The sequence below is a fragment of the Microcebus murinus genome, chromosome 18 (assembly GCF_040939455.1).
Source record: "Microcebus murinus isolate Inina chromosome 18, M.murinus_Inina_mat1.0, whole genome shotgun sequence".
Classification (NCBI taxonomy): Eukaryota; Metazoa; Chordata; class Mammalia; order Primates; family Cheirogaleidae; genus Microcebus; species Microcebus murinus.
Genome location: NC_134121.1, coordinates 32025714 through 32036464, shown reverse-complemented (window position 1 = coordinate 32036464; position 10751 = coordinate 32025714). Strand labels below are relative to the sequence as shown.

The window sequence follows — 10751 nt, the reverse complement described above, 5'->3', positions numbered from 1 at the left end:
CAGGGATGCAGGACACAGGAGTCTCCTCTCCTTGGGGGGCGCTGCCTCCCTACCAGACCTCTGCTCTTTCTCTGCCCCCACACAGCACGTTGTCCCCTCTACTTCCTGACACCGAGTGAGCGCGGCAAATGTTTGCCAGAGCAAGGAACGCACAGGAGGGCTCAGTGACCACAGTCCCCTGCAGGCAGGCAGGGGTGGGGGTGGGGGAGGAGGGTCTGTTCAGCATGGCCAGCCCCCCAGGCGTGGATAGGCCAAAGGAGGACTCCCCGGAGCCCCATGCCCAGTTCAGAAACACAAGGCCACACGGGCTCAGGTTCGGAGCCCAGCGGGAGCCTCTGTGCTGAGGCGCTGGCCTTCCGCAGACACGCCAGAGCAGGGGTCCCATCCGAGGTGCTTTATTACCATAAACATCAGGGCAAACAAACAGTACGTACAGAAAGGCCACTGGGCCCACTAGGAAGACGCCTGTGAATAAGCAAGAAAACAGAGTAAGGAAGAAAGAGGGAACCCGAGGCCGGAGCCACACGGCCCAGCTGCGAGCGGTCCATCCTCCAGGGTCACCAGTTCACCTCTGCAAGCCAGGACGCAGCAAAGGGGCAAGCTCCCTGAGGGCACAAGTGGTATCCTGGTGTCTCTCCTGCCTCTGTAAGTCTCCCACGCCAAGCACGGCGCCTTGCACGTGGTAGGCGCACAATAAATGAAGAACGAGATTATGCAAACGGGCCTCTGAGGAGCCCTGCCGGCTGTGACTTGCAAGGAAGAAAACTCATGCTTGGTGAGGCCGAGTGGTCATGCAGCCAGTAAGCCTCAGAGCCAGGGAGTGAGCCCAGGCGGTCCGGCTCCTGAGCTGGGCTCCTCACCCATCTACTCTGCTGCCCTCCACATACTTAACATTCTCAAAAACAGCAAACACACACACAAACGACACGCATGCAGAGCACATAAAACACTACCCGTGTTCACAGCCACACTCAATGCCAATTTATAGACACTGTGCACAAGCGTATGCACACACACACAAAAAGTGAACGTCCAGCTGCTCATTTTCTCAGCTGGCGCCAACAGGATGTGCTCATCTAGGGACAGGAGACCTCTGTGGTTCCAGCTGGCCAGCCCAGGTATACCCCTCACTGCCGCACCCCCTTACCCAGCCCCTAGGCCTTTTCCCTCCAGGCAGCCAGGTCCAATGCAGGAAGTGTACTGCAGTTGACAAAGTCCCGGGGAAACGAGTTGGACATGAAGATGTTGTTCTTGGACACGGTGGTGATGCCTGTGTTGTCGCAGATGATGCGTGGCAAGGAGATCTTGCCCAGGGCCTTTTGCTGCTGTGTGCTGAACACGCCCTTGTTCTCCCACCAAAACCTGCATGGGGAACACCCGTGGACACTGCACCTGCTGCTCCCTGGATGCAAGAGGGTCACAGCAGACACTGCCCAGCTGCATGGGAGAGCCCCAGGCTCTCAGGCAGCCCAGGGGTCTAGAGGGGTCCCCCTCTCACAGTGCAGAGAAAAGCACGGCTGCCCAGCTGCCTCTCCCCTGCCCAGCCCAGCAACCTCCAGAGCACTACCCATGCTGGAGGGGGAGCCCAGCCCACACCCACTCCTGAAGCCCTGTGCCCTGGCCTGGGGCTGCATCCTCCAGGATGGGAGAGAATCTTGGGCGTGGTTTATAATTTGCCCACCCAGAGAGAGGCACCTATTTCTAATTTTCCCAAAAGTGCAACACAGGCTAGGAAAGAGCCAGACATGAAGATGTCAGGACCACACTGAAATGGCACTAAGGGAAGCCATGGGAAAGCTAGGATGGAACTGTTCAGTAGTGACTGACACCTCCATGGTTGCACAGTGGAACCCAGGGGGAGAAGTAGTTAAGAGTGGCATTTTTTTTTTGTCTCCCTTCCTTCACAACCAGGGGTCCAGGTTGCTCCTTGCTGCACCCCCAAATGAGTTCAGGGCACCTTAGGGATGACCTGGAGGCTCCCCAGAACACACTGGAAAATCACTGACTCTTTCCAGCCCTTCCTTTGACTGAAGGAAATTGGGACCTTGAGAGGGTCCAGCACAGGCCCCGCCCCTGTGCCCCCCTCCTCGGGCCTGAGCCCCCTCCTCACCGATCGCCATCCCGGAGCTTCCTGAACTGGGTGCCAATGAGGCAGGCGAGGAGGGGACCCACGCGGCCTTTGTTCTCCAGGGGCTCGGCCACACCACCCATCCAGATGTCGATGTTGTCGGGCGTGCCGTACTGCGCCATCAGCTTCCTCGCCAGGTCCAAGTTCTTCAGCACCGAGCCCAGCTCGCCCACCGATTTGGGCTGCGGGAGCCCGCAGAAGCGCCGCCAGGCATTGTACCCTGGGAGGGGGAGGGGCGGGTGGCTGTGGGCAGGGCCCTGTGCTGCGAGGTGGGGAGGTCCCTGGCACAGCAGGGGAGGGTCGAAACATGCCATCAGCCCAGAAAACCCACCTCCCCCACACACCAAAGTCATAGACGGAGGGGAGGACCCCTCCCTAGGGAACCCTGAACCCTTGGCTCAGGCCAAGGGGCACAGCTGGGCCTCTCTAGGACCCTCCCTGTCTTTCCCTTGCTCTCCCACCCTAAGGCAGACCCTAAATTGCCATAACTCCTGCCAGCTCCAAGAATAGGGACATTTCACTGTCCCCCTCTGGAGCAACCCAATGTGTCTGTCTCTGATCCATGAGGAGTGAAGTGTGTCTAGAAGCCTCAGCCACGCTGGCTACTTCATAATACAGGCACAGGCATCCGGGTTAGGCTGATCTGGGTTCAAATTCTAGCTTTGTCTCTGGCTAGAGAACCTGGCCAGTTTCTGAGTCTCTCTAAGCCTCAGTTTCTCCCTCAGTAAAATGGAAGCAATAATAATCTCTTTCCCTCAAGGTTCATGTACAATGAAACAAAGTGAAATGATGATGGAGACAGATTTTCAGACTGTGGGTCATTGTTATTATTATGATGAGGGTTACAGTGTGCAAAGGAGGCTGGGAGAAAAACTGGCCAGATGGGCGCAGGGAAAGGTGGGGGCCTGACCTCAGGGGGCCTGACCTTTGCTGAGAGCAAAGTGCTGGGGTGGGGGGAGAGCTGGAGGCAGCAGAGGGCCCTAGAGTGGGAAGGGGAGCTACGAGCTACCTGGGAGGCACCGAGGGGGGTGTGGCAGGGGAGACTCCTGCAGCCCCTCACCTGGGAGGCCGTGGTCCCGGCTGCGCTGCATGTTCAGAGCGGGCAGGTCCAGCCCGATCCTCATGACCTGCTCAAACAATCGCTCCCGGATCTCATCCACCACGATTTGGTTCTGACGATTCAGTTTGGCAGGCGTGGCCATGAGGCCCCGGAGGATGGGGTCAATGCCACCTGGGCGCAAGAGGAGCAGGGTAGGGGAAGGATCTGGCTCAGTATCAGGGCTCAGGTTGGAGCCAGGGACAAGTCCAGGTGGGGTCAGAGGACTGGAGAAGAGGGCTGGGCACAAGCCACGCCTGGTGCCAAGGTGGCCCCAGTGAGCAAGTCCCCACCAGTCACTACATGACCCCAGACAAACAGAGGTCTCAGGGCATTATGCCATTCAGATTTGCAAGGTTGGGATGCTCCCAGCCCCTGGCCCCCTGGGTCACAGAGAATCACGTAGACCCACACTCGTAGGAAGGAGCCAGCTCCTCCGACAGCCGTCTCCACCCACTCTATATCATCAGATGTGGGGGCAGAGGTGGGCTGGCTGACACAGGGAGTCAGACCAGCTCCCAGAGATGGAAGGAAAGCAGATTTCTCCCCAGCCCAGCTCCCCGCAGCCAAAGCCACCCCCACCCCACCCTCAGCGGCAAGCCCACCCTCTCCTGGCCCGGGTCCCACTCACCTTCCAGCACTACCCTCCAGGAGGCAAAAAAGACCCTGCTGAGTGGGACGCGGGGGTTTTGCGCCACCGGCCGGTACCGACTGTCCAGGCGGAACATGAAGGGTTGGATGAGGGTGTGGCCATAGCGGAAGGCGTTGGTGAAGACATTGGAGATGCGCGGGTCCACTGAGTCGTTGTAGCCGCGATACCTGGGCAGGTACTTCCTCATGGCCGCTGGCCCCAACACCAGGGGCAGGTAGTCCCGGTAAGTGATAATCTAAAGAAAAGTCACCTGGAATGGCCTCTCTACTCACTCCTCGCTGCAGTCTCGCCCTGCTCCTGGCTTGAGGGATCCCTCCTGTCCCCCATCTGTGGTCAGAGAATTGCTTCCCACAACACTGGATCCAGGCCTAACAGAGTGGTACCCAGGGGCATAAACACAGCTCTCCTGCTTGCTGACTGTGTGGCCTTGGACCAGTTATTAACCTCTCTGAGCCTGAGTCCCTCAAATGTAAATTAAGGGTAATTATATTGCCCTCTGCCCTAGAGAATTAAACAACAAAGCACTTTATTATTCATCATGATACCTCCCTTACCCTTGAGTTATTCATGTCTCATTTTTCCTACTATCTTATGAACTCCTTGAGAGCCAGGGAAAGTGAAATTACTGAAATTATTCACAGTGCCCACCAAGTGCCTGGCCCACAACAGGGCTCCATACAGGTTGTGGAAGGCGGGGAGGCAGGAAGGAATGACGAACACTCTGGCATAATTGCCCCCAGTGGAAAGGGAAGATGTGGAGCAGTCTCTCTCTAGATTCTAGGCTCTAGAATTTCCTCTGATGCTTACATGAATCTCACTTGAGTTCTTAGTGCAAACGAAAAACTCACTGTCAGCACCTGCAACTCCCTCCGCATCTAGAATCTAAGGGAGCGTGATTATGTGTGTGCGTTTGTATCAATATGGGATCCTGGGGAGAGGACGGGGACACTGAAGCCTCGGATGGACGTCGGGGGAGAGAGCCAGGAACACTGCCCCGGGGGCAAACGAGGCTGAGGAGTTCCAGCAAAGCCAAAAAGAAGAGCGACAACGAGATGGAGGAAGGAGACACACTTCCTAAACAGCTACTATGCGTCAGGCGCTAGACCACCCGTTCAACCCTCTGACACCATTCCTGGACCCACAGGGAAGATGACAGGGAGCAGCAAGACTGGGAAGAAGGGGAGGGAAGCGGGGGAGCCTTTGTCAAGCACCTAATGTCTGCAGGTGTTTTCGTATGTGTCCTTTAATCCTTATTGCATCATGGGTGAAGAAACCCAGGCTCAGGAGGGTTGGTAACTTGCCCGAGGTCACACAGCTAGGATGCTGCAGATGCATGTCGGGGTCCCAAGTCAGCCTGACGCTCAGGACATCCTACCTGGACCATGGCCCCCACGATCTTCCGGGCCTCCTGGTAGAGCCTCTCTCCACTCCAGCGGGGGTTCAGGCGCTTGAGCTGTGCGGCCAGGCGGTTGTGCTCCCGCAGAAAGAGGGTGTGCATGGAGGTGAGCTCCGGCATCTCGCTGGAGCGGGTGTCCCCTTAGGAAAGTGAAAGCCACTGTCATTCCTAAGACTTCCATCCCAGAAAACATTTGCTCCCCTGAAACTCTCTCCCCAGCCAAGGCCTGAAACGTCTCCTACTAACCCCTCCTCTCCACCCATCTTTTCACACCATGCTCAATTCACACTCCCCTAGGAGGCCTGTCCTCGTGCCCCAGGCCACCAGAATAGCTGCTTCCTCTGCTTAGGGGCACTGCTGGTCAGAGATGCTCATTCATATCAGATCTGACACATGGCTTGCCACCTTCCTGTACCTGAAACTGGGAACTCTTTGAGAGCAATGACCATGGCTTGTGCCTTTGTGTGTTTTACCCTCCCTCCCAACACACACAGAGACACATGGGGCTGAACATGGTGCCTGGCACAAAGTGTGAGATTTGTGAACACTGCCTAGCTAACTGGTTCTCTTGATTCAGGGAAGGTCAAAAAGTAGCATGTATGTTGGCACGGCCTATCTCCTTACCTGTGTCAGACGCAGTTAATGATCACAACACTCTTTCCTGCTAATACTAGATGCACCCTCAGAATCCTTCTCAACACAGGACTCCAGAAAGCCACTACCATGTGAATGGAGTTGTCAGCCCCACCCTTACTACATGCCAGTGGTGCAGCTTGCTCCAGAGGAGGGAGCTAGTGCACAGGATGTGTGGGGGCCACACCTGAGACTGTTCTAGAAAACTAAGCAAGACCCACGATTGTTCTAGCTCTCTCCCAACCCTTCTCTGGAGGGGCCAGAGGGCTAGGGTCAGGGCCATTTCAGCAGGACACTGGGTTCAGTCCTAGCCAAGTCTAGAAGCTGGTGGGAAGGAAGTTCTCTGAGAGCAGCTTCTCCATCTGTGAGCCTGGGACAGGGGGCTCAGCAAAGCCAGGCTGGAGGTGGCCATGCCTGGCTGGGGAATGCTGCCCTTGCCCAGCTAGCCCAGAAGTCGTGGGGCCAGGAAGCCCACACTGGCACTGACCTTCATTGTCCTCCCAGGGGCCCAGCCGGGGAGAGACCAGCAGGAGCCAGCAGGAGGGGAGGGAGGGAGGCCACAGGAAATGGCCTCAGGCCCACTAATGGGTTTATAATAAAACACACTGGAAAATTTCTGGTCACGGCTGCTTTCACTGCCCCAGCTGGCCCGGAAATTTCTCGTATTTAAATTTAAAATCCCACCCTCTCTTATGACAGGCAATCAGGATGGGCAGGAGGAGATATTCTGGAACAGCGCTGCCCAGCAGAACTTTCCGAGGTGATGAAAATGTTCGACATCTGTGCCACCTGATAGGAAGCCACTAGCCAATGAGGCTGCTGAGGCATTTGAACATGGCTAGTGCGGCCAAGAAACTGAGTTTGTTTAATATTTAATTTTAATTTTAATATTTAAAATTCAAATAGCCACATGTGGCTAGTGGCTACCACATCGGACAGTGTAGTTCTAGAGGGTGAGGGCACCGCAGTGCTCTCTGTCCCTTTAGCACCCTGTCTCCAACAACTCAACTCTCCTGTCCTCCAGAGTCCAGAGGAAGGGGAAAGAGTGACAGAGAAAGTGATGGATGGACAGACAGAGGCTCCTCAGTCTTCCTGTGTCGCCATCTTAGGTTTGAGCTGGGGGAGGGCCATTTGGTTTTTTGCCTTTCTCACTCCATCAACTTGTTACCAAGACAACCGGATTAATATCATGAAGTTGGTGAGGGCAGTTCTCTCTACATACAGGCCCACACGCTGCTCACGAACAGGCCCGCTGCCTCCAGCAGGGGACACCTCCCGTGCCACCCCAGGTCTCCACCCTAGAGCTGACCTGCCAGGAAGCAGGGGATGCGCGCCGAGCGGTTGGTGAGGAGGCAGGGGTCGTCGTGCAGGTTGTCGAAGGGCAGCAGGGCCCTGCCGTTGTCGCGGAAGCGGGTGTTGACCTTCAGCAGCCCCAGCTGGTTGCTGTTGTTGCGCAGCTTCTGGCCCAGGGGGTCCTCGCTGCCGTACACCATGCTGGCGTCCAGGAAGGAGGTGAGCGCGTTGATCTGGTTGCGGATGGTGATGTTGCTCCCGGTGCAGGCCGGGCAGGAGCGGAAGAAGGGGATGCAGTCTTGTTGGTTCTTGATGCGGGGGTCGTTGGGCGGGATCTGCAACACAGAGAGAGGCTAGATCAGCTCCCCGAGGGCAGGGACAGCGGGCAGAGTCGCTCTCCCACTGCCCTCAGGACCTCAGGTCCCTCAACCTGCAGGGAGGCCTCTCAAGGCTCCAGTGGGATTGCTGCCTGGGGTTCCACCAGCAGAGCACCCCTGAGGTTCAGGGTTGATGACCAGGACGCGGAACGGGGAACGTGGGGAGCTCCCTGGGGTGGGCACAGCCAGTCCTCTCACCCCCCTCCTCACTAAACCTTCTCCTGATTCCATCTCCTCTCCTGTGTCTGTTCCTCCCTCCTGGTCACCTGGGGTGGACTCTATACTCTGGCTCTGCCTCCACTTCCTTTCCTTTTCCCCACCTCTGTCTCTCTCCCTTGTCCCTTTCCTGTCTCTCTCTGACCCTGACATTCCTGCCCTCTCTCTCAGACTTTCTCTCCTTTCTCTCCTCCTTCTCTCTGCTCAGCGGGTGCCTCAACCCCCCAGCCCACGGCTCCCAAATGTGGGTGTGGGGGGAGGGGAGGAAGCAGGACTGCGCAGGAGCCACTTGCTCATGGAGGTTCGAGGGACACCAAAAAGGTCCTCATCCCAGAACTCTCTCCCAGCCTAACAAAGAGCCAGTAATCCCCCAAACAGGGTCCTGCCAGCCAGGGACAAGCATTACTCTCTCCCCTGGCCGGGGAGAGGCAGGGAATGCATGGGATGCGCTGGCTGAGAGCCAGGCAGGCCTCGCCTCTGGACACGGGGCTGCGGAAGGAGACCTGGGCACAGAAGGGAGGGGGCCGCTTCCAGGAACAACCTCCCCCCTAGGCAGGGCTTGCGGGAAGCAGGGCACCTTGAGCGGGAAGCAGGGCGGCTGCTGCAGGCAGCTGGTCTCGCAGTTGAGGCCAGTGAGGAAGGAGGCCCGGGCGGCGGGCTCGGGCGTGAAGTCAAGGTCGTGGTCGATGAGCTGGCCCCACTGCATGAACATGAGCGAGCGCTCCTGGTCCGGGGTCAGCTGCTCCGTGGGGAAGCGCACGATCGCGTTGGAGACCGCGCGAGCCTGCGGGACAGGGGGCGTCAGGGGCGCCTGGGTCCCATACCGTGGGCCGGGCCTCGCCCCCTCCGCCCGCCGGCGCTCACCAGGGGCACCGCGAAGCCATTGCGCTTGACCCCCGCCGTCCAGCCGAAGGGCAGCGAGAAGCCATCCTCATACTCGGCAGGCAGCCAGCGCACAAAGGCGCGGTTGGAGGCCCCCAGCGTGTGGCTGCGTCTGCAGGGGAAGGACAGGACGATGGCACAAGGTGGCACGAGATGGCACCTCCCTGAGCGCCCCTGCACCCCGGGGCCACACCCAGCCCGCCGCACCTGTTGTTGCAGTGTCCGGTGATGGTGCGGTACTTGTCCTTCTCCGGGCACTTCACCCCCAAGTCCTGGTAGGCGCAGCCGCTTGCCTTGGCTAGCAGAGTCAGCTGGGTGGGCGTCAGCACATCTGCAGCGGGTTGGGGGGGACAAGGGGGTAGGTGAGAACTGAGCCCCTCATTTCCCATCTTCTGTGACCTGAGGCTGAGGAGCCCTGGACACCCTGGAGGGGGCCCTGTCTGAGAAGCAGAGGTGTTGCTAGGATGCCCCTGAGACTCCTTGGAGGGAGAAGTTGAGGGGATCACCGGGAGATGGCTGGGGTCTCTAGTAGGGGTCCCTAGTGAAGCAGGGGCCTGGGGTGGGATGGGCAACAGTACCAGTGACGTTGAAGGGCGCCCGCCACCGGGACCGCAGCTTCCCCTCCAGCAGGCCCAGAGCCACGTGCAGGTAGTCAGCAGCCCTCACTGCAGTCCTGGTGGCTGCCACCGGCTGCTTGAAGTAGGACAGGAGTTCCATGGGGCTGGCCGAGCCACTGCGAAGCCTCTGCCTGATGCTGCTTGGAGAAAGGAGGAGTGAGGGCCCAAGAAGGGTGCAGAGACACTCAGCAGAGCCCCAGCCCAGGGGCAGACACACAGAACTATGTAGATAGACCCACAGACGGGAAGAAATTTTCTTTTAATTGAAAAAAAATACATATATATTTGTATATTTGTCTCTGCCGGGTGTCCAGGCAGAGACAAGGCTGTGAGAGGGATGGGATGGTTTTGAAGATATTCTTGCATCTAGAGACGAAAGGACAAGCAGACAGAGGGTGCCCCATGGGTCCCCATAGACCCCCATCCCCACCTACAAACTCCCTGCTGACTGTGCTTTCTCTGAAAGGCCAGAGGCAGCCTTGCCCAGAGCTGGGCAATGCCCGGCACCCCACCTTTCTCGCCGCTCCTTGTAGGCCTTGTCCACCAGCCGCTTGGCCTCCTCCATGCAGGTCAGCACCACCGTGGTCTCTACCTCCCCTGGGACAGCTGTCCAGAACAGGGGTCACATAGTCAGGAATGGGCCCAAAGTCCCCCATCAGGCCCCAGGGCCAAGGAGTCTGCACTGAGAAAAGGGGTCCCTGGGACTCAGAACCACCCCACACACCACCTTTTCCCCACTTTTGAATGTTACCTGGAGCAGCACCCTCAGAGGGCTGGGGCATGGCCAGAATGGCCAGGAGCCCTGCTAGGGCCAGGAGCAGCTTCATCTCTGCAATGACACCCACCGGCCCAGCAAGTGCCCTGAGCCCACAGTGCACCTGGGAGAAGACAGCCCCACCACCCTCTCCTCCTGGGCCCCTCACTCCCACCTTCACACCCCAGCCCACCTGCATGGCCCTATCTATGGATGAAGCCAGGCCTCCTTGAGGGAGGGGTCCACAGCACCCACATCCCCTTGCTAGCTGCAGGCACCCAGCCTCCAAGGACCCTACCTCCGTTGCTCACCTGACATTGGCAACTCCTCTTAGCTGAATCTGGGCTTTTATGTCCTCTAAGCTTGGGGCGGGGCAGGGCAGAGGAAGGACTGTCCCTGAAGACTGAACTCTCTCCCCTCCCCCACTGAAGTTGGGGGTCACATAGAAGGGCCCCCGAAATGGGGGCAAGGCGCAGGAAAGGAGGAACCAGAGCTGTGCCCAGCCTTTGAACTTAGCACTCCCACTCCAGGGTTTCTTAGCTCCCCCTTGTGTGCCTGGACCAGTGCTGTCCCCCAGAGGGTACACTCAAACTGAGTATCCAGGGTTCCTTTGAAAGGAACAAAAGTCAGGAGCCAGTAGCCTAAGGAGATATGGGGAATAGAGAGGCCCCAGGGAAGAAGAGAGGGGAGTGATGATGCCCCAATTG

General features: G+C 58.1%; 1 protein-coding gene across 2 annotated transcripts; it reads right to left on the bottom strand.

Moving 5' to 3' along the window:
- Window positions 1-379: 379 nt before the first annotated feature.
- On the bottom strand, window positions 380-10452 carry MPO (myeloperoxidase). 2 transcript variants are annotated; one of them, XM_075994436.1, is made up of 13 exons: window positions 10356-10452; window positions 10042-10119; window positions 9803-9896; window positions 9252-9427; window positions 8881-9004; window positions 8656-8785; window positions 8369-8575; window positions 7215-7533; window positions 5252-5412; window positions 3856-4111; window positions 3189-3359; window positions 2111-2348; window positions 380-1362 (listed from the first exon to the last, which is right to left on the bottom strand). In XM_075994436.1, the coding sequence occupies exons 1-13, from the start codon at window positions 10360-10362 to the stop codon at window positions 1155-1157; spliced, it is 2169 nt and encodes a 722-aa protein (XP_075850551.1). In that variant the 5' UTR covers window positions 10363-10452; the 3' UTR covers window positions 380-1154. The 2 variants fall into 2 exon arrangements, with proteins under 2 accessions (XP_075850551.1, XP_075850552.1); XM_075994437.1 differs by having other exon boundaries at window positions 10343-10360.
- Window positions 10453-10751: the final 299 nt, after the last annotated feature.